The 23,229-nt window shown below is 36.7% G+C and overlaps 1 protein-coding gene across 1 annotated transcript in view; it reads right to left on the reverse strand.

Moving 5' to 3' along the window:
* Positions 1–559: 559 nt before the first annotated feature.
* The window catches only part of GARNL3 (GTPase activating Rap/RanGAP domain like 3), a 36,616-nt gene continuing 13,946 nt past the window's right edge, over positions 560–23,229 (reverse strand). The window contains exons 14-29 of the mRNA XM_063410263.1: positions 21,203–21,309; positions 20,263–20,384; positions 19,486–19,590; positions 16,844–16,918; positions 15,828–15,939; positions 14,989–15,087; positions 13,984–14,100; positions 13,142–13,314; positions 12,665–12,823; positions 10,674–10,740; positions 9,928–10,035; positions 9,393–9,511; positions 9,032–9,167; positions 7,764–7,973; positions 7,347–7,458; positions 560–6,625 (exon numbers count right to left, since the gene is read on the reverse strand). Coding sequence (XP_063266333.1) covers positions 6,469–6,625; positions 7,347–7,458; positions 7,764–7,973; positions 9,032–9,167; positions 9,393–9,511; positions 9,928–10,035; positions 10,674–10,740; positions 12,665–12,823; positions 13,142–13,314; positions 13,984–14,100; positions 14,989–15,087; positions 15,828–15,939; positions 16,844–16,918; positions 19,486–19,590; positions 20,263–20,384; positions 21,203–21,309 — 1,978 coding nt within the window. The 3' untranslated portion in view covers positions 560–6,468. The remainder of the gene's footprint in view (positions 6,626–7,346; positions 7,459–7,763; positions 7,974–9,031; positions 9,168–9,392; positions 9,512–9,927; positions 10,036–10,673; positions 10,741–12,664; positions 12,824–13,141; positions 13,315–13,983; positions 14,101–14,988; positions 15,088–15,827; positions 15,940–16,843; positions 16,919–19,485; positions 19,591–20,262; positions 20,385–21,202; positions 21,310–23,229) is intronic.

A 23,229-nucleotide genomic window follows, 5' to 3' on the forward strand; every position in this document is an offset into this window, starting at 1 on the left:
GTACTTGACATTTGTGTGGCTGTTATTTCTGGGATGCCTGACCACAGAACTGTCCTAATCTCAAATGGAGATGAATTCTTGGCTTTCATGGATTTAAGGGGCTTTTTTTCTTACTGCTGTCAGGTGGCTAGGAATGCATTTAAATCACAGGAAGGGTTGTAGCTCTTATGAGAATGTCTTTTATACTTCAGGAAAGATAACTGCTTTTTCAAAAGGAATTGCAAGGTCTTGGAAACAGTAAGAATATACACTTAGCCAGAACAGGAGAAAAACTAGTAGTGTAGTGTCAGTTTACAGAGTAAACATCTCCAACTGAAGCAGGTCTCCGAAAATCTAAAAGATGCCTGGAAACATACACCAGTGCTAGATTATGGCTTTTGTCAAAGATGGGTAAAGCTTAAGACACAAACCGCCATCTCACAGGTATGACACAGCACTTCAGAAAACTCAAATAAAAAAGCAGTGCTCTGTGCTATATCCTGTCTTTTTGATTTCTTGTCTTTTTACTTTCCAAATTTGAAAGTCATTAGTCCTGTGTGTGTGAAAGAAACAGGTGGAGTCAAACTTACAGTTTATTACAGATGAAGGAATAAATCATGTTTCCTCTTCACAAAGGTGATAAATAGCACTTAAAACAATTTCAGACGTGATAGGACTATTTCTACTTGTATGTCATCTCTAAATTACAAACCATACATGCTATCATAAGACATTAAAAACAATGGTAATACATCGGCATTTAAGACCAGTGGTAAAGAGTCTTTGATCACAAATGTAGCAACAGTCTTAACAATATGCGATTATTAAATTACAAAGCAGTCTGCTACCATTTAAAGACAAACTGACATTCCAGACTGATAACACTCTGCATAAACGTTTACATTTTCCATTCAACCAGATAAATACCTAATACAGCTATAAATAAATATGCATTTTCTCTTCAAGTCAGGTGCTAGTACCACAATTTCCAGTAGCAAACAGGAGTCAGTCAGTTACAGGTCAGCAACAAAGTGAAGCAGCTAAACAGTATACAGGCTGGTGAGGTTGCTGTGCTCAACTAATAAGAATGAAAATACTTTCTAACCTGCATGCAAGTACAGATGTTTGCTGCATAATCTCTTGAGCCTTCCTATATTGTTAATATTAGGTTCCCAGGGTATAATTCAGTCCTTCAGAAAAACAGATTAAGCCTATCTAAGAAAACAGTGCTTTAACAGAATAAGCAAGCACTGTGCATATGAACCATGACATCAAATAGTTAAAAGTGAAAATAGTGTGATACTCATTTTTATACACAGAAGGCAACAGAAATTATTCTGAAATACCTTATCACTTGCTGATGGGATTTTTTCCTTCCCCTTCCTTTCATGATCCCATTACTTTAAATTCTTATATATATAACTAAGGATTTTTAATCCCTGAAAATTTATGGTAGAAATTACAAATATATATACCTATATTATACATATTGAAAACCAAATCCAAATGAAAAGGGTTATATATTTCAAATGCAGACTGAGCCAACAGCTCTGGAAAAGCCACTGCATCTGCAAGCATGATTTATAGACCCACATCTTTAGGAAAACATCTTTGAGCTAGCCATTACTGGTCAAATATACATAGAACAGCAGAAAATATATGTCAGGAGTAGCAACCTTAACCAGATGTAACTAGTTAGGCAATACTGTTACCCATTCCCTGCCCTCTTAAGTACTGTTTAAATATTTATTCAGTTGACTGTCACAATACTAAAAAAATTGAATTTGAATCTATCAATTACAAACACTTAAACATTTATAGAAATAATCACACGAAGGCAGAGAACAAACCTGCTATTCATTCCAGGTGCATACTTGTGTGTATGTTATGCACTGAGAAACAACAGCAAACCACAAAAAAACAAAACAAAACAAAACCTTCCCCCTCCAAAACCTGAAAAAGAATTTCCAACCAACAAAAATCCCACACATCCCCAGCCTCAAGAAACCACACCAACCAAAACAAGAATCCCTGCCACAACCCCAAACCAGTAAAGGGCTATAACTAGAACAGGCCTTACTTCTTTGCAAACCAGGAAACTGCATGTATGCGTGCATTAACTGAACCTAGAGAGCAGCTCTCTTGCTACCATGAATAGCCATAGCCCTTTTTTCAAATTGCATGTGGCCTGTTTGTTTCTTATTAAAAGGAAGTGTTTTGTTACTTTCAAACACATAAAAACATTTATGTGTACTACATTGCCACTACAATAACGAACTGGACAAAAATTACTCTTAGTCTGTACTGGTTTCTAAAGCCCAAACTGGGTTTTTGGGACCTTGGGAACAGCTCATCAAAGCCTCAGCCTTAAGGGCTCCATATTGTGTGTGTGAAAGAATTAACTTAGCTCATATGTCTGGGGGTTCTTGAGTCCTAGTCACACTTCAAAGTTGTGGTAATGGTTCATATGCATGCTGTCATTCAAATGCAGGACAAAGACGATGAGTAGCTCAAAATGTTGCGTATCTATTTTGAATGGTAGTGCACAGGTATGTGTACTGGACTAGATAATAACACAGTGGTCCCTTAGACCCTCAACTATTTCGTGATTCCATGCATCATTACCCATGCTGGTGAGAATGCAGAAGTACATTCTAAATTAACTACCTATACAATCTAATGCTTGCACCAATGTAAATGATACTTCTATAATTTAGTCAGACTAAGGCACAGGGATGAAGTGGTGACCAATACCATTTAGCCAGGAGTTAAGAGCCCTGCCACTGCCAACAAATCCAGCACATTGGGATAGAAAGTATTACTTGCAGAAACTTAGACAAGAGTCCAGAATGGGCCTTCAGTTAAACTTAGCTTGATAGCAAGTGCTCAATTTGGTGACAGTTCTTCCTTCACAGAAACAATTCCCCCATCTATCTGTAGCAATATTTTTCAGTTTTCCTATTAGAACAACATCCATCTTACGTAGCTGTAGATTCAAAGGTTATCGTTTCTCCTAACCATGAGATAGTCAGCCAGTATGAAGAATGTAGCCTATGGGCAGCTTTAACATCCAGTGTGAAAGGAGAAAGGGTTGTGCTTAGGGTGGACACAATTTGTCCCTAAGACTACTTTTTAAATTTTAGGGAGTAAATGCATGCACAGGCTGGAGAAACAGAGGCCAAACAACATGGCTCCAATGCTGAAGTGAACAACACTACAGCCATCCCAGCAGCCTTCCAACAAGCCTTGTCATCTAACAACAGTCTTAAGAAGGAGAGGTTCCGAAAATGTGTAAGAACTTTGCATTTTATAAATGACGCACAAGAGCTTATGTATCAACACTACCAACTGCCTCTAGATTTTAATTAGCAGTCTGAACAGTAAGGATGATCTTTTGAGAGAAACAATAGCTAGAAGCTAATTCTCCTCACGTCAAGAGACACAGAAATCATGGCAGTCTGATCAGACTACTAAAAATGCAAAGAAGCCACATCCTTGTACAATAGAGGTTTCTCCTGTTCCACCAGCAATTTCACATGACAGTGTTAGTATTTGTTCTTTTGATAAAATAAATGTGATAAAGATCTTCACAGAATTTGGTTCCTGTGGCTTGCGTCAAATAAAATTGGAGTATTTTTCCCATGTTCTCTGCCTTCTACCTATATTCTGGGCTGCTCTCATACAATAAGTAGGTAGTAAACTACAGATATATGACTCTAAAGCCTCAGCTATCATCTCTAGGTGTCATATAACCCAAACTAAATGCTCTCTACTTCTTTTGCCACATTAGATATTATCCCTCTACAACACTGATTAAGTACAGAAGCAAAAACTAAAGAAGTCAAAGCCTTGTTTAAGGCACTTACTGGATACATTAAGAATGAGGACAAATTTTTTCCAGGATTCTGCTCCTTCCTGTTCTATATGAGTAATAGTATGTTAAGGCCTGGTAGTTCCTAGTGTGACCTGCTTAACAGCTTGTACCTGACCCGTTAAGTCAAGCTATGGCATAAAAGCAGGTGGGAGGTGGGCGGGGATGCAGTTGCTGGGCTTTCCTCTTCAAATGATACCAACATCCTCTTCCAAGTATGTACCACAAGCCAGTATGATCTGGTTTTGTCTAGCTTCAGTAATCCAGTATCTCTATTCCTTATAGTTCATTTGCTAGATGTCATCAATGCTGTAATTACAGGCAGACCTTCAAAGGTGCTTCCTCTCTCTCTCTCTCTCCCTCTCCCACACACACATGCACACACATTCCCACCCCCCAACACTCTCTTAATTCATGGTAATACTTTACAGCCACTGCTGCACTTCTGGTTCAAGAAAATAAATCCTGCTTTATAGCCCTTTCTTCTATAATCATGCTTAGAATATAATGCAAATGCTGTATCTCTATGCATTTTGACCACCATCATAGCCAGTAGTCAAACTTTCTGTCAAGCTCTTCTCAATCTTCTTGTTCTCCCTAGTGCTCCATCTCTAAGGCTAGTCTTTCAGTATACCTAAGTATGTGTTTGCTCAGGTTCTTAAAGCATGTTTTAAAATTTCCATATATTGCTTCAACTGCTATCAAACAATGGTTAACAATTTTAAAACATGCTGTAATAGCACAGGTGAACATCTGCTGAATATCAAAAATCTATCCTAACAGGGTAAAGCAAAGTTTCCAGTTAAAATTTAAACTAAAGCCCCAGTTTTGCAACATACTGGTACAGTCTTCTAAAAAAGCCACAAACCAGATATCAAATACTACACTGAGAAAGCTGTTCATGGAAAAAGATGGTTCTTCTTCTTTATAAAAATATGTAACTGCTAGCAGGGACCTCAAAAGTGGATTCAGAAGTGTCTACCACTTCCTGGAAAATAAGCACTGCATGGTACTTTCAGATAGATTTTTTTTTTAAACCTTAAGTGTCAAAATAAATAAGGATAGGGTAAAGTAACACAATCTCTGGAAGCAACATCCTCAAAAAACAATTACAAGTTTTTGCAAAGACTTTGATCTGGTACTTCCTTTTAGATGCTTATTAAGGTTCACCCCACACACCTATGAGTGCAAAACCCACTAAAGTAATAACAGCCTTCTGCTCCTAATTACTGTTGAAAATATTGCTTCTTCTATTGATTAGCCACCACAGTTGAAAGTAAGATATGACCTTGCATATTTTCTTAAGTGAAGCAATTCGGCCATTATATACAATAAACTGAGAAATCACTTTGCAAAACCAGTTTTACATTCAGACAGATGGCACCAAAAGGCATGCATCTCCGGATGACCATGCTTGAACGAAAGTGAAATCATGACATACGAGTGGTATTATGAAACAAAATCAAGGACACAGAAGTATTTCTACATATAGAACAAGAAACACTTGCTAATAAAGCTAAAACATCATATATAGAAAGGCTTTCATACAAAAAACTCAAAACCAAACAAACTCCTTGCAAAGGTATTCTAGAGGAAAGTTTAAAAAAATCAAACTTTAAATATACACCCCTATCGTTTAACACAGTAAGAGACAAGATGACTATTTCATCATAGAAGACGAGCTTATTAGCAGTGACAATTCAGTCGCATCCAGTTAGAAAAATACAACTATCTGAAATAAAGACTTATACTGTTGGTGCAAGTGCAGACAACAGTTAATGATGATGTATGCATAAGAATCTTTTTGTAGTCAAAGGTAACGGGGGTTGGCTCCTCTGCCTGTAATGGAAAAATCTGTAGATGCACTACAATAAGAGTTTTCCAGTAGAGAGACTGGGGTTTTTGTTTCGGCATTTTTTGTTTGTGGCTTTTTTAGGTTTTTCTAATTTTCAATTTTTGAGAAATATTCTGAAAGTTTGTGTTTCCTATAGAAAGTTTCTCTGTTCAGGGGTTCATTATGTCAGAACAGTTTTCAAGTTTCTGTAAACAGTGAGCAAAGGGAACACTACCTTCATATCTCACCTGATTCTTCAGTGTACAGATACATCAATTTAGGGACTGACTGCACCGTTTGAAATTACTTCAACTGCAAGCCTTTTGTTGTTGTTGTTTTGTTTTTTAAAGACTGAAAAAAACAAAAGCAGTGATCTATGTCATAAAATTCCTCTTCCAACACGACATACACTGTTTTAAAACAACTCATGATAGTAATAACAGCAATTAACTTTGCTGCATGTCATTTAGGTAAGTCAAATTATAAGAAGCTTAGAACAAGTAATACTTTTTGTTTACTTCAGTTTCAGCCTCAGTCTCTCATTGATTACTTACTGTTAGAATGCCACGAAAAGTAATGCTTCATTAACTGAGAAAACATACCAATATCAAAGATAAAGGCATCACCAAATCAGGTTGTGCTAACTAGAACATGGGTTTATAAGGATTTATCACCTGTACTTCAGCCACATTTTACCACCAGAAGCAGTGTTTGTGACATTGCCATAGAGCTTACAGAGTTGTAAGAAAATGTGAAGTAAGGAAGAAAGGTTTTAAAAGTGTCTTCATTTTAAGTCAATTATGTCTTCATCATATAAAGAAATCAGCTGAAATGGATAGCTAGATGGTGAGCTCTCCTCTCTGTTTGCTGAAGTATCAGGATCTGAACTAGTGGAAAGATGACGTCTTTCAGAACAGCCTTCAAACGAGCTTGAGATTATCCTGCAAAGAGGATGACAAAAGTTACTAAAAAAAATACACTGGTAAGGGCAGGAAGGAACAATGACTACTTCTAGATTCAATCAAGTTATTCTAAAGACAGACACAGACCATTACAACTGAGTTTCCTCCTGTTTGACCGTATAAAAAATAATCAAAAGGCAGTAATAATGAAGCCCCTCAACCAAATAATTTCCAAAAAAGGAAATACATCAAGCATAGTTTAACACCACAAGAGATCTTTTATTTTGTTACTCTCAGTCTCCTTTATCTTGCCAGTATTCTGTATTCCACCAGTACTCTATACAAACATACGGAAACAGTGAAAACACGAGAATGGCATGGGGGTCAGTGCCAAACAGACAAATGCTGTGGGTATTTTTTCACAAAATTTATTCTGAAAATAGCAACACAAAAGCATACAAAGAAAACTACAAGAGAGTCTGCACAGTGCAGCTGCAGTAGTCCAAATCTTTAAAACGGGTTCAACTGCAGCAGGTACCCACAAAATACCGTTTAGTCTTGCCTTGCTCATTAACATGTCTTTAGCAAAAAGTGTAATTGTTTCAGTACTTATGGGACTCAGATACTCCAACAAACCCATTAGCATGAAACGCACATGGATATAGGTCTCAGCCAGCCTCATGCCAACTGAGATAAGCATGAGCTATCAATTCTGAAAATATTTACAGTCTAACTTGGGCTCTTTCTAAAGTGTATTTACCTGTCACTACTAGATGATCTTACGGCTCCCTGTTTGGGGTCTGACTGTCTTCGAGAAACTTTTTTTAGCTTCTGTGCACTTTCTGCCTTGGCGATAGGTTCATCCAAGAGGCCTCAATAAAGGAATAAAAGACTTAATACTTTCAACAGAAAACAAAGCATGCATGAAAATGTTAAGGTATCTGTTGCTGGCTTCCATTATTAACTATTTCCACCTAGTTTAGAATATAGCCATCTTATACATGATCAGACAATGGCTATACTATTTGCAAATAATGCTTCCTCACTGTTTCTTTTTTTTATTTTAGTAATTTATGAATATTAGCTGCATGTTACAAACCTCCCTGTGACGGTGCAAAGATCAGAAAGTATATATTTGACAATTTATAAATAACACCGAGGAATGAGGATAGTTTACCCAGCAATTCTTTACGTGTTCTGCTTGCAATTTCTTTGATTTCCATACGAGATAAAGATAGTGAGTGCATAACTGGAAGAGAGGTAATGCCACTTGATGTTGTAGTAGTGATGACCTTGGGGGCCAAAGGTGACTTCAGAGGTCGTTCAATGCTTCGCCCAACCAGATTGCTGAGAGGTATTTTGTACAGGTTTTTGCATGGAACTTCATCTGAAACACAGAAAGAAAGAAGAACGTTACACTTGCACAATAGAATCAGTTCTTACTAATTCCAAATTAAAAGTTATAAGGACAAGCTATACTTGTTGAGCTGGGCACTTTTTAACCAAAATGAAGAAGACTTTCTTGCTCTAGAGATATTTCAACACAAATAAGCTAGGGGAAGGAAGAAATACAAGCAATTTGACTTAGGGAGAAAAAGAAGATTAACTCTTGGCAGCATGACGAATCAGGAGAGGAACCAGGAAGTAAATTCATAAGACTTGCGGCTGGTACTCTATTACACTGCAGTCTGTGTGGTATTTCCCTCGTGTTTTAATATACTGCAAACATACTGAAGCTCGGATTCCAAGTGGTTTAAATTACAACTCCTCCTCTTAGCTAATACAAAATACCACGTTTTCCTAATTCCTAGAAGAAAAACAAACCAAAATCCCAAACTTACCATCAAATGGTACTGCCTTTAAGAAATTTGTGATTACCTTCTCCTTTTCCTTTCTGCTAACACTAAAGTAGCACATTTAAAGAAGAACGGTGTACATACATCTTGCATTATCTAGTTAATGTTCCCTTGTTTCTCCTTTATTGTCACACTATAGATTGACTGTTCACAGATCATGCAACACTAAACTGTCTGCACAAAGTTTTTCAAGGCTTTTTACTTTTGTTTTGCAAAAGAGCTTCAGCCATTCAGTGGTCATTCAGCTCTTCTTAAATGAAAGGAATAGCGTATGTGAAATTTCAAGTTTTCTGATAGTTTTATGCCCCTTTTTGCATTATTACTTGTGATCACATCACCAAAGATTCATCAAGCTACTGAGGCTTAATTCCTCCGTTCCTACAGAAATTATTTCTTCAGAACAGTGCTACCATGTATTCAGAAAAGATACTACAGGGCAAAAGCTCAACCAAGTGCTTTATATGTATGGCAAACAGAAAATCTCACACTCCGCATTTTCAGGTAGGAACTTACTTTTTTTTACCATCTCTACTGAAGATCAGCCATACCGAGATGTGATAGCTGTTGGAATGATTAGAGATCACAGTACCTTCTAGCGAAGGAAGAGGAAATTCTGCCTTTTCACAAGGTGTCAGTGTTTGAGGAGAACTCTTTGAACTCATTTCCTTAGAGCTGCTGTCAGATGATCCACTTACTGCAGCAGTAGCTTTAAAATAAATATCTGACTGAAATGACAAATAACTCATCGTTAGTACAGTAAGACTTTCTTAATCATCTTCTGATTCTCTTTGTCCTTGATATAAACTAGGAACACACAAATGAACAACTATTGCAGATAAAGTAGTACATATTTCGGTTTTGTTTGTTACGTTTTTAGCAGCAGCAACGTTTTACAGTCATTAGATCCCAACATATCACAGAAGTAGTCAAACATGATTTTTCTGTCTTACCCTTGATGCTACAAGTTGAAGCTCAGGCACAACTGCTGTGTGGACTAAGTTCCCATTCACCACTAATCGGATCTCAATGGAATCAGTAGTGAAGGCAAGAACATAAGGGAAAGCACAGACTGCAACAAAATAGAAGTTATTTGGCAAGGAAGAATGGTTAAAGCAAAAGTTTCTTGAATGCTCCACAAAAACTGTTCTTGACCTCTTCTGGCATGTTCCTTTCCTATGAAAAGTGCTGTCTAACATACTGATGTACACCAAGTTACACTGAGCCTGAAGAAAATTTCACTCTCCACGCCTGGCAGAATGTAGAGTGAATGGAAAATGAGAAATGCAAAAAAGGTGGGGAAAGTTAAGCAAAGGATTAACTTTCTATCAAGGGTCCACTTTTCAAAATTATCATATTCAGAAAATTAAGTCAAGCGGCATCATGAATGTACCATGCCTATTCCCATAATACTGTAATTCGACCAAGAGCCATGCACAGGCGAAAATGGTAACAAAAAAAATCTACTAAAAGTAGGTATTTTCTTACCAACAGCAGAAGGAACTTGATTCCAGCTGAAGTGGAAGTCATAAGCTGATGGCTGGACCAGTGGAGAACCTCCACTGAAAGGATATACCTTTTTGTATTGACAAACATCTGTAGCAAAATAGAAAAAAGAAGAATCCATCACTTCACACCGGAAGCGACCACCACCCATTTTATATGGAGATTTTGCAGAAGGGTGGACATTCTGCACACAATCGAACATTCATATTAAAGTCCCTCTACAGCCAAACAGCTAAGCAAAATTTGCTTTCTCTGTCAACACATTGGAAAGACCAAACTAGAAGACCTACATTTAACTGAGCTGTCATATTTCGCAATGTTAGTATTACTGTTTCAGCAGTTATCAGGTCCCTAACTTGTCTATAGATAGAGGAATACACAAGAAAAATTCAGAAACCAGTGTCTGCAGAATTGTACCTCTATGCCCTTCAAGTAGCCATATGTTCATGTAATTCACATTTTTTGAAGACTATTATGCACATGGGTTATTACAGACACCAAGATTTCATCAACCATATAACCTGCACATCTATAAAACTTTCCGTATGAGTAAAATACCTGAATTCCTAACTTCTCCAACATGCATTTAAGTTCCAAAAAATCTATTTTGACAAACTTTCCATGAAGCACTAACATTTATTTTCAGATACAGACCTAAACTGCAATGAAAGAAGATGTAAATATGCAGATGGCATTATTACCATTTCTGGCCTTCCCTAAACACTTACAGTTATAACACAACAACAGACCAGCTTCACCATCTTCATATACATCAATAGCTGCAACAAAATTAACCTGCAATGATAATGGAAAAGATTAACAAACAGGCAGAGGATACTGTGGTTCTTACAGCTAGGTTGTGACTAATAAGCAATACAATCAGTTACGGAAGTGCACAACAACAGGTAAAAGAAAAAAAAAAGAGAGAAATAAATAAATACTTTTATAAAAATAGCCTCTTTTGTGATGTAATTTTCAGGATGTTCTCAAGATGAAAATTAGTTTCTTTTGTATTTGGCTCTGTACAGTGCAGAACATTCATAACCACACCACAGTGTAAAGCAATAAAAACATATCACTTATTTAGCAATACAAATTTTAGGAAATAGAATCATTTCAGAAAGCTATGAATCAACATGCTATGTTAAAGATAACAATTATTTTCAAAAAGTGATCTTCAAATGCACATTGTGACTAGCAAAAAGATCAGATACACCAACTGCTGGTTCAAAACCACTACCATTTACAGAGGTCAACAGGGGTGTACCTAAGTATTAATGAATAGTCTGAACTTACAAACTGAGCAGCAATGCTGGTTAAACCACAGTATTTTTACATAGATTAGGCTACACAAATTCTCTTAATTCAACTTCGGTTTTGTCTTTTACATTTAGATTAAAAACAAACCAAAACAGCCACAAAAAATAGGATATCTGTTCAGGAAATGAGACCTTATTAGTGAAATGCATAAGGTTACATAAGGTAAATGCTTCCCAAACCACATATACTACTTGGACAGGGAGAGGGCTGAGAGACTGATTTCATGAACAGCAGTTCTTTGACTCTCCTTGATTAAAGATTACTGTGCAGGTCAAGAACTATTAAGCAAACCTGAAAGTTTACACATCCATATAGGTCAAATGCATTTTGACCTATCTTCTGTAGTGACTGAAATCCATTACTGCTCTGTTGTCCAGAGAAATAAGCAGGCAAACCCATTTCAACATCATAAAAATCACTAGCTCAGCTCATATTAATTGTCTGCTTTATTTGTGTTCCTAAAGGAAATAAGAATTCTGGTGTGCAAAAGAAATGGGAGTGGTGGATGGCGATGGTGATGTACTTCTCTATGCCCAGTCTCTATTTCTAGTTCCTCCTCATTCAGATTAAGATTGATTCCCAGTGCTATGGAGAAGCTTATACTTATCAACCATGCCAAGAGCACCTCTTCATCACCAGATCCAAATAAAAATACAGACAACTTAAAAAGAAAATAACTTATCAAGAACCATCAAGTAAAAAACGTAGTCCCTTATCACATTAACAGTAACAATAACACATTAACTGTGCAAAGTCTTCTGGTTTTTTTGGTTTATGATTTTTTTTTTGTCTAAAGCTACATGTCTACATGCCTATTTAGAAACTATCTTTTCTGGAGCAGGAAATACTGCAACTTTTTTCTGAAAACCAAGACATTTACTTAAAACCCTATGTCCTAGATAGATTCAATTATTAGTTGACTGGACAGCAGTTTCTTAAATAGAATGATAAGCTATATATAAATATTTTAGCTACAAATAGGCAAATCTGAATAAGATAGTGGGGGTCAACCACTGAAGTTATTTTGATGCAATTTTTAAACAATAAAACACTGATACCACAAAAATAAAGCAAAAAGCTAACTGCTGGCTAAGAAAGAAGAAAAATGAATTTTTAACAACATTCCAGAGCCTGAAACACAGGCTTTTTCCCAACATAGCATCTTTTAACTACCTCTCTTGGGAGTTATCACCATATCCAAAAAGGAATATCCCAAAAAGCATCCCCAAAGGAATAAATGTTTCAGAGTACCCTAAAGCAGTAGTTATAGAAGTAAAAAGTAATACATATGAGCATGTCCATAAATCACACTCCTAGGAGGTCAGCACAGCATGCACTGAGTCTGCAATAAACATGTTCAGTGAGGGTCTGCAAAAAAGTTTCAATGATAAAAACTTACCCTGTTTGTTTCGACATGATGCAATCTATAGGACACCCCTGTACTCTCATTGACTAAATCAAACTGATGCCGATATGCTACACAGATCATATTGTCACTGTCTCCAGTAGGTCCGTCCACCAGTGTCATGACCACTGGAGGGTCAGAAAGGCATATTTCCTATAATGTAAACAATAGAATTACTCTCTTTGTCAAGTTCCTACTGTGGGTGCTGCAGGTACTCCATGATTTTAAATGGATGTTTTCTAAGCACAGAAGCTTAGAAAGAACAAAGAACAAGCAGAAACAATTATTTAAAAATCTGTAAGTTTTATTTCACATATATATGATCAAACTCTATCATATGGCTTCTCACTTTTATTTGTCTGTAGGTTCAGGAAGATGATAATGCATACTCTGCCTTCCCTGCACCACCACCCCACACTAGCTGAGTGCTGCTCGGTGTGTTAAGATAATTAGTAACTAGATTACACATACCCGGATGTACTGGAACTCCTCTACTGGAGATTCAGGAGATGATAGCAGAGAGGTGCTCGTTAACGTGTTGTGTAAATTATATTTCTTTGTGACGAGAAGTAGTTTGTTCCGAATAGCCACAACAATCCTCAGTTCGCTTCCATGGTGAGTATTAATGGCATACAAATGGCAGCCTGAGGAAATAATGTTCTAGACTCTAAGTGGTCGGGATAGTGTCTGATTTTTTTGTTCTGTATTCATGTGATGATTAGTACAACAGGGCTCTGATGGATGACTTGGCAACACAGAATTAAAAACTCCTCAATAGGATTACATCGACTTCTAGGAAAAGACAAAAGCCTATGACTCTTTCAAAATCTACTTTTACCCTTAACCCAAAGTACATGGATTGTCACTATTCTGCAAGTTCCAGCTTTCCAAAGCAGCTTGCTTCTGAAGACCAGAAAACATTTATTTCTACAAAAATAATGGGCAACTACACCCAGATTACTATGTAATGGGGGATTTGTCAGTGTTCCTCCAACTTAAAGTCTGCTTTATTTCAGTCTGACATCCCCACAAAATTCTTCTCATACCTCCCAACCCTGAAATCCTGTTTTTCTATAAAACTTTTCATCATCAGCAACTGCGAAGTAACATGGTTTTTTTACAACATTAAAAAATGTCATGCTGGACTATATTAGAGTAGTTTTCAAATACAAGCTTAACAAAATTTGAATTGACTGTCCAGAGACAAAACTAAAGATGAACACCTACACCTGCCTAAAGAGAGTTAATAAGCTCCTGGTAATTACCAGCATCAAAACACAGTGGATGTTTTTAACACAGGATAACAATATCACCTTTTGTTCTCTCCAGTTTATTTTCTCTGCAGTCATATTTGCTTCTTATCATTTTTTTAGTCTCTATATCTTTTTGGACACCACTGAGTCTGAAGACAAGGATACGAGAGTCTTTCCCTGACATATGGAGAGAACCAGGAAAAAAGAAGTTAAAAAAAGAACGTGGTAATTTGAAACTAATACTTCCGATGAGAAGCAGCACCTAACAAACAGAGCAAATGTAAACAAAGCATAATACCTCTCTGGGGACAGAAGACTTACGAACTCTCTAGGATTTACAATTCTAGTTGACCAATCCATCAGTACGGTAGCCAAGTTTCTTATTAGGTAGTGCTGCTGCATCAAAGAATGATCTGAGAGCTTCCAAACAATGAATATATAAAATATTGAAAAATAACAAAAATATAATAAACTACAGGGCAAGAGTAAAAGGGTGAACCTTAAGAGCTGGAACCATCCAGGTGAGCAACGGGTAACTGGATCATGAACAGAGTTTGAACCCTTCACGGTACAAAAAGGGTTTTCTCTAGAAATTTCATGAACTTCCCAGATCTTCAGAAATGTCACCCATTCTCCAGGTGTCTTGAGAGAACTGCAAATGGATCTCACATTGTCTGAGCTAGTTCTGTAAGATTTCAGAGTGAATTTCATCAGATGCAACCAAACTGGACAACTCCCAGCGATACAGAGGGAACCACGTTTTACCCAAAGCTTCAATAAACAGAACTTCAGCAAATACTGAGGAAACGGGCACTAACAGGGTTAAAAATAAATCAACCATATCTGTAATTCTTTCCAGAGTTAAACATACAGATCCTGATATCTTGCTTTGTGTATGTTCCCTTTATGAAACTCAATCACAAACTATTGGGTAAAAACTACCTCACTTAAAAAGTGCACATTTTATGCACATTTAATCCTTCTAAACAAGACACAACTGTCACATATACATACCCAGCAACACCCGGAGTCACGCAAGAATCCAAGAACAGTGACCTCTCCTACCTTTGTCTGTTCGGGCAATCAAAAGATCCAGAGCTTCCAACACATTCATCTGCTTCATTTGGAGTGTTTTATCAAATACTTGCACTGACGGTTGGCCATCTAAAAAAGAAACATATGTATTCAAAATCCTACTAGCTAGATGCTGGTTTTGAACCATTTCTTTCTCCTAATTAAAGTCTTGGGGTTTTTTCTTACAAAAATGGAGAGAAATGAAATCCAAAAAGAACCACACAAAGCTCCTACATGTGCCACAGCATCATAGACAATACTTCCTCACAGGGGAGTTTTATTACTGTCATGAATTAGATTAAGCAACTGAAATCTAAACTTGCCAAATTCCTTTGGCAAGTTTGAGAATTATGACCAAGAACTAACTTCATTCCCTCAGTCCCGCTGGTCTTACGTAGCACACAGAGGATAATAATGGGTCAGAGTAGCAATATCATTGCTAAGAGAAGAAGTAGAATTTCATTGTCACATAAGCGCTTGGCTGCATGCTCATTAATATTAAGGGCTAAGAAAAGCAGACAAGGCATTTAGACACGTCTTGAACCTGAATGCGACCTCCTATGGCTTTTCAGATGGTCAAGAAAAACAACATCTAAAATAAGAAAACATTCAGATATCTGCATTAACACTAGCTCCCCACTATGGCTTGATTCGACTGCAGAATGAATTTTTGCAACTAGGTTACATAAACGTTATCAATTTACTTGGATTAGTAACTATCCCCCTACATAAAGACCTACTAATACCTGAACGAGTTTATGAACACTCATTTTCAAGAAAATGGTCAGATACACAAAAATTGACATGAAAACACTAGATCATTTACTAACCATCTATTAACAAGATGCCAGCATCTGTAGAAACCAGCAAGGACTGGCCCCAAGAATCTGCACAGACAACCTCATGAGGAAAATTACTGCAGAAAGACTGAGATTCCCAAGGCTATGAAGTAACATAAGGGATACAAATTAAGTACACTAAAAAATACAGATCATACAGACACAGAATGAGACGGACAAAGGCAATAACATGTAAATGCTTTTGGCAGGATACATTTCCAAACAGTATATTGTTGGAATTTAAAATATCAAAATTTAATTAATGGTCTTGCAGAGGACTTTCTGCATCAGTTCTGGTTTTGAGACTAGTAAGTGTAAGACACATACTTGAAATGCTAGAATTATAACACATGCAGCTGCAACTCAGTGCAACCCTCACGTAATTTTTTTTTCAATTAAAAAACCCAAACCTATATACTTAAAATGTATGTACCACAGTTTGCTTACATCTTATGGTTCAGTTTGTGATGTTTAGTTCTAGCACATGGTACAGTTAAAATTGTCATTCTGCCAAATTGTTCTTCCATCCTGTGTTCTCTGTACTTACCTCCCAGAGCCTGCCCCTCCTCTCCCAATTTATATATTAGTTGGAATCTCTGAAATTCTAGAAGCACTTCTGAAGCTTCTGTATATAAAATACATGCAGAAGAGTGCATCTGGCATATTTCATTCCCTAATGACTTCAAACAAAACCCAGTATTACAGGAAATGAAAACACAACTGAATCTTGTTTTAAATATGCTGAAATTAAAACAAAAGATGATTGCATATGAAAGATGTCATAATTGTTGAATTTTTTCCAGTATAAAAGCGTCCACAGTTGCTTTAACTTGAGAAGTGCTTCTGCCTCAAGCTCATTCTTTATTAATCTAACAGTGACTGCAGAATCACTTTGACACTGTACCTTTCATCTTTTCTGCTGCAGCATCTAATGAAAGACGTAAATAAATAGACACTATATTAGATAATGTTTAATGCTTCATAACTTCTCTGACAGTTTCACTCACCTCCTTTTTACAAAAGCTTGTGGTTGCCAAGTTAGCTGTGGTATCCCCTTTCACAGTGGTTTTCAATTTCAATGCCTAATACAAACAGATGTATTTAAACTGAGTTTTTGTCAGCAATACCCAAACTAATGACCATATAAAAAGGACAATTTAGGACTAAAAAGTAATTTCAATTTGGAATTCCTATGCCATTTTAAATAATGAAAAAAGAAGCAGAATTCTGTATCCTCAACAAGGTTGGCATAAACCACTAGATGGTTACTAGGTATCTTCTCAGCCAAAACATATGTTGGCTGTTTCTTGTTTACGTTTTTTTTTGTTTGCTTGCTTTCTAAATTGCAACTCAGAAAAGAAGAGTCAAACATAGTAACAGAAAACTCCCCACCTCAAACTACAGCATCTAATCATCTACCACAGTTTATTATCTAGCCAGATAGAGGATCCTCTTGTCAGTTATACAAACTGACCCTTTATTTGCAAAACTTCCTAACAAACACTAAGGCAAACTATACCTATGTCTGTCTATATATATTGCCAGACATCCCAAGGACAGATGGTCACTGGACCACAAATACTTCAGTTAGAAGTAATTAGAAACAAGGATTTTGAAAGGGCCAAAAGCTCCATTGAAATATTGTATATACATAGTTTAATTGACTTACACATTAAGTCTGTTAATGCAGCCTATATTCCTTCATTGCTAACTTTCATGGCAGTACTCCTAGAAGACTGTGATATGTGGAATTGTCATAGCGTTCCTTAATATAAAGTTTAGAACTACCCTAAACCAATTTTACTGTCCCAGAGTCTGCCTACCATCAAGCATAGTCCTCTGTGAAGTGGCAGTAAACACTTGCATGCATCACTTGCCCATTTGCATTAAAGCATGGCTGTCAGCTTATAGACATGCACAAAATACTTCACTGAATTAACATTTTAATTCCATGTCATCAGTCAGAGGAGATTACCTTGGCAATAAATAAATAATTTAAATATTTTGCTGAATCAGTCATCAGTGAATTTTGTCGACCATGTCAAAAGTCAGCTGGCTATAACTAAAGGGGAAATATGTTCCTAGTCCGGCAAGAACAACTGAGTTACTTGGAAGGTATCTTGAAATATGGCCAAGCCTACAGTTTGTAACAGAGGAAAGATCTTTTAGGGAAGGGAAATAGTTAAATGTTAAAAGAACTTCCAAGAAAAACACTAACAGGTATCTACAAATTTATAGCCCACATAATAGGTTTCCCTTTGACAAAGACCATATTGAGGATTGAAGTCTTGTTTAACAAATGGGTGCCTACTAGATTTGTTACATGAGCATCTCATCAGCATTTAACCCGGGGGAGGTGGAAGGGGGTAAGCCTATAGGTTTCCATACTTTCAATAACCATGGTTTTCTTGTTTTTCTTTACTTCTGTGAAGTAAACATAGGAATAAATCATTGGTTACTTCTGTCTGAATATTACACATTCAGTTTTCCTTTTTCCAGTGCCTGCCTGAAATGACTAGTTATTTCAAGGTGACTGGGGAAAGAACAGGAAAAGAACAGAAGATATTCTGCAGCTCTGCCAGTGCAAGCTTCAATAGCCCTGAGATTTTTTTTGAACCAGCTCTCAATTGCCTACCTCCATTCTCTACCTTTAACCACATCAAGAACTTCCCAGATTCCTCTAATCTTTAATTCACTCTCAAAAAAAGAGAGAGAAATTAATTGGGTTTTGTTGGTAGTGTGGGTTTTTGGGTGGGTTTTTTTTTTGGTTGGTTGATTTGGTTTCCTCAGTTGGTTTGGTTCAGTTTTGTTTTGTAGACTTTTTTTCGGCTGGTTGGGTTTTGGCTTTTTGTTTGTTCGGGGGTTTTTGTTTGTTTTTTGCCTTGGCTTTGTTTTTGCTGTGTTAACTCCTGCTGCATTAAATCAGCTAAGAAAAGAAGTAGTCTTAAGATAAGCTGCAGATCCGTAAGAGCAGTCTGGATCAAGAAGAAATAAGTGTGAAAGGACAGGGGAACCGATGGGCTTAGGCACTGTTGGCTTTTTTTTTGCTGCAATGAACTGTCAGATCAAAGCAGACTAATCTAAATCATCAGGAGGTTGCACTTCTCATGGAATCGAAAAGTTACTAAGTCCAGAGAATACTGCAGCCAGCATTTGGTACGTCCAAAGATGTGTGGCAAACTGTGATTTAATGGAAAGACTGTCAAAATTTCTTCCTGACTAAAGAATTCTAAGTATTTTCTAAGAAATTCAATCTTAAAAAGACATACAGAGGAAATCCATGAAATATTATGTTTTCCCAAAGCACAGAAAAAGACACAGCACTCTTCTGCTTGAGGAAAGCATCTGCTGCATGAAGCAGGGAAAGATCTTTCAGGTTTCATCCTAAGCTACGATTTTTACAACCTTCATTTAACTCATGTAGAATAAAAATATTTGTGCATGCATACCTCAGGCGCTACAGATAAACACTTCTATTCATATTTTATTTTATTTTAAAGTAACTTCAAATAATGCAATACTGCAAAACTATTTGCGATCACAGAAAACTGCATTAAATTCCGACGTAACTGCAAGCTAATCAAAGTCTAACAAGAGGAGTGACACAGTCTTTGTAAACATAGCTGCATACCTTCTAAACTGATCCTACCTGACCAAGTCGAACAAACTCTGCTTGTCGAGCTTCCTCTTTTTTCCGTGTGGATTTTGGGGACTCCGGTAACACATCACTGAAGGATCTTCTATTAAGCATGTTCTAAAACAGGAAATGTTTCTTTCTAATTGCTTAGCTTCTCAGAGAAGAGAAACTGCAAATCTTCCAATCCTTGAGTGCTTTACCTTACAATTTGTCATAGTTTACCACTGTCATGTTCTGTACAATCATATGATGTGAATATGTGACATGAATATATGAAAAATAAGTTTCATCAGATCTATAGAGATAAAAGAAATAAACATTGGTGGAAAAAATAGCACCTTGTCAGTTTTAGAAGTACTGACCTTATTTTTAGTTAGTTAAGAATCACCTTAAGACCAAGCCTTCATCATCTAAAATAAAGTTACCTCATAGCTACCCAGGGGTAAGAATCATCCAAATTTACACATAATGGAACAAATGCAGATTTTATGGTGATGAGACTAATGCCTATATTTGCAGTATCAAAATTCCCTATTCCCTTGCTGCAGGTAAGCTTACACAAAGCATCACATTGTTATGCTTCTCCTCACACCTGGCGAAGAGTCCTGTCCAGAAAGGACTGTCAGCTTTCATATAACTGTAAAGTAAGTTATATGATAATTGGTATTTAGCTTAGTCATATGCAATTCAGTGCTCATTAGGATTACAGTTCTTTAAAGTAACAGAACATTCAAGTTACTAGTTAGAACAGGACAGCATATGTAAAAGGTGCAGAAACTTCTGACTTACATTTCCTTTGTGTAGGTCAGGCATCATGTCTTGGTATAAAGAGCGGATCAGCATGTCTAGAGTGCGTTGACGTTTCTGAGAAAATGTTGGTGTTTCCAAGGTGGCCTTTTCACCATTTATTACTAAAAGATTATGAGAAAAAGACATGTTACGTAAATGGTCTTCAACAATCTCCACTGACCCTAGTTTGCCTCTGTATCAAAATACCTGCTCTGCCCTTAATAATTTAGAATTGCCTCCTTCTTGCCTTTTTCTAAGTGAATAACTCTCCCTTACATTAAAAGAGAAAAAATAGTAATAGAAGAATTCCTCGAGGCATCAGAATAAATACATAACTAGTAAAAAAACTAAAGACAAACATCTGGTCAATATAAGTACTAAACAATTTAAATAGGCAAAATGAGCTACCAAGCTTCTAATTGGAGGTCTAATTGTAATCAACATGATCAACTCTCAAAGATTTCTTTCTTGCTGATTTAGAAGGGCAAATATGGGTCAATGAAAGCCGGAACTGAATGATTACAAAATTTAAAAGTGCTGCATAAGTTTCCTTCAGCACCTTCACGGGTATATTCCGAAAAGCTGCTATTTTCAGGTTTTCAGAGCTACTAAATTAACACCTTCTATTACTAAATAATGATCAGCATTATAAGTTCTTTCAGATCTTCCAAGCCCTTTACGAAAGTGCAAAGCTAAATATGGCTGCATATTCTGCAAATGCAAAAGTCAGCCTCTGTCTAGTAGCCTGAGAAGAAGAGAATTTTTTTATTGTTAAACCGACTGTAACAGTTCGATGGAACCGACATCCCACCTATGCTACAGATTTGAAAAAAATAATTGTATACAGACAACAAAATGTGTATACATTTTAGGCATCATAAATTTCAATTTGTTAGCACAATTATGAAAAGAGTTTCTAAGAAAAGAGAAACTGACTTACATTTCACCAACACAAAATCCCTGAATTCCTGGTGATTTGTAAACACAGGTGGGGATGGAAGGGGAGGCCCAAAGAGAGGAACACTTTCTTCTGAAAATATTTTCAGCCTATTGAAAGTACAAATCTTTATCTACATTGAAAGTCACATTCAAACCCTACCTTTTTTATAGACTCTATTGAGAACCAAAGAAAACAAATGGAAACTGTTATCTGGGTATGTCTTACATTAGAATTTCAAAGGGCCTAACAGAAAAGGATTCACTTGGAAATACTCAACAGAGCAAAATTATGCTTCTTTTTACACAGACTAACACCGGGACACAGAATTAGAACAGAACTTTGCAGTTCTACTCATGCAGCAATAGTTTTAGTGGCACTAGCAAAATACAGTCCTGTACAAGAACAGGTCTTCACCTACAAAATATGGTCTCCTTAGAGATTTCCACTTCACCTATGCATTCACCTCACACATGAAATATTTGATTCTTTTAAAGTAACAATGCCTTACAACATATGAATCTGTAGCTTGGAAACAGCCGATTCATTTTCACTGAGGAAGACAGAGCCAGGGTAACTTCCATGACAGCTGGACCTGCTGAGCACTTTTGATCCATAAGGAATCCAGCATAGCAATAATGAATGGCAGATACAAAACCCATGCCTATTTGTTCATCAGGGCACAGCTGCTTTAAGATAAGTAATCATTCTTGACTATTTCAAGTGATAGTTCACTGAAAGAAGTCTCCCAAGTGGTATGTGCAGATGACACAGGTCACAGCAAGTTGAGTGAAAAAATAAGAAATTCAACCCTGTCATTTTAGAAACCAGTCTTCTCAAAAAACCAGCAGTGACTGACTGAGTCTAATGGATTACAATGCTTTCATATGGTCTTTTTTCCTGAAAGCTTAGAAACTCCATACAATACAACTACAGTGCTAAATTTGCATGAATATTGATCATCCTAATATTTGTCTCCCATGTTTGAGACACAGTTTCATAGATGTCCTATGTCTATTATTACGTCCAGGTAAAAAAGCAATAATTTATAACTACAAAAGGTGTGAAATACTCCTTGACTAGATCAGAATGAATCATGACAGGGAAAGCCATAGCAAAACTGACTAAAAACCCAGTCTTACTGAGTGATGTAAAATATAAAGGCATTCTAAGTAGAAATTCAGTGTCAGACCTCATAGTGGCACTGCATTTGAAACAAGGAAAATTTCCCTCAAAAGCCTAGTGCATCCCCTGTCTCTTTTGACTGAAATTTTGGCCGCTTGGAAGACTGTCTTCACACACACAGAAAAGTAAGGGAAGGAACGAAATACATTCTGGCCTACGATGAAAGGACAGAAGCAAACATGACTGGGCCAAGCTGAAATATAATGTTTAAGGTTGTCATATAGGAAAAAAAATACTATGTGATATGTACTACAGCAAGATGCGTCAAGACTGCCAGAACGAAGCAACTAAGATAAGATGGACTGATCTTTAAAACGGGCCAGCCAGTTACTTAATGCAGAAGAGTCAAATTTATCTTATTTACTGCAACTCATTTCCTTCTCCACATAAACAGCAATATAAAAAGCATTTTACCATGGCTAACCCATTTACTGACTATTAGTTTACAATCAGGACAACAATCACTTCTTAAAGGGTAGTGAGGGATGTATGCCCAAGTTTCTGTCCCAAAGCAAGAAGAAAAAGAAAGAAGCGACTGCATTTTCACTGCACATTGGAATCACAAACATGTTTTGTGCTTCCCACAAACCTGGGAATGCTGAAAAACAGAAGCTATGAGGACAATCAATTTAAACAAATTTTCAAGAGGAAGCTTGTAAGATCTTGAAGCAAAATAAAACTATTCCTTTCCTTAACTGCATTATAGATATTTTCCAAAAGAAACCTTAGCTATAAATAGGAGGCAGGGGAAAAAAAACCCACATACAGAAACTGAAGTATCATTCTTCTTCTCTCAAGTTAGATTTAACAGCACACTGGAGAAACATAGTAAATAAAATTCCGGT

This window comes from Prinia subflava, chromosome 12, assembly GCF_021018805.1.
Source record: "Prinia subflava isolate CZ2003 ecotype Zambia chromosome 12, Cam_Psub_1.2, whole genome shotgun sequence".
Lineage (NCBI taxonomy): Eukaryota > Metazoa > Chordata > Aves > Passeriformes > Cisticolidae > Prinia > Prinia subflava.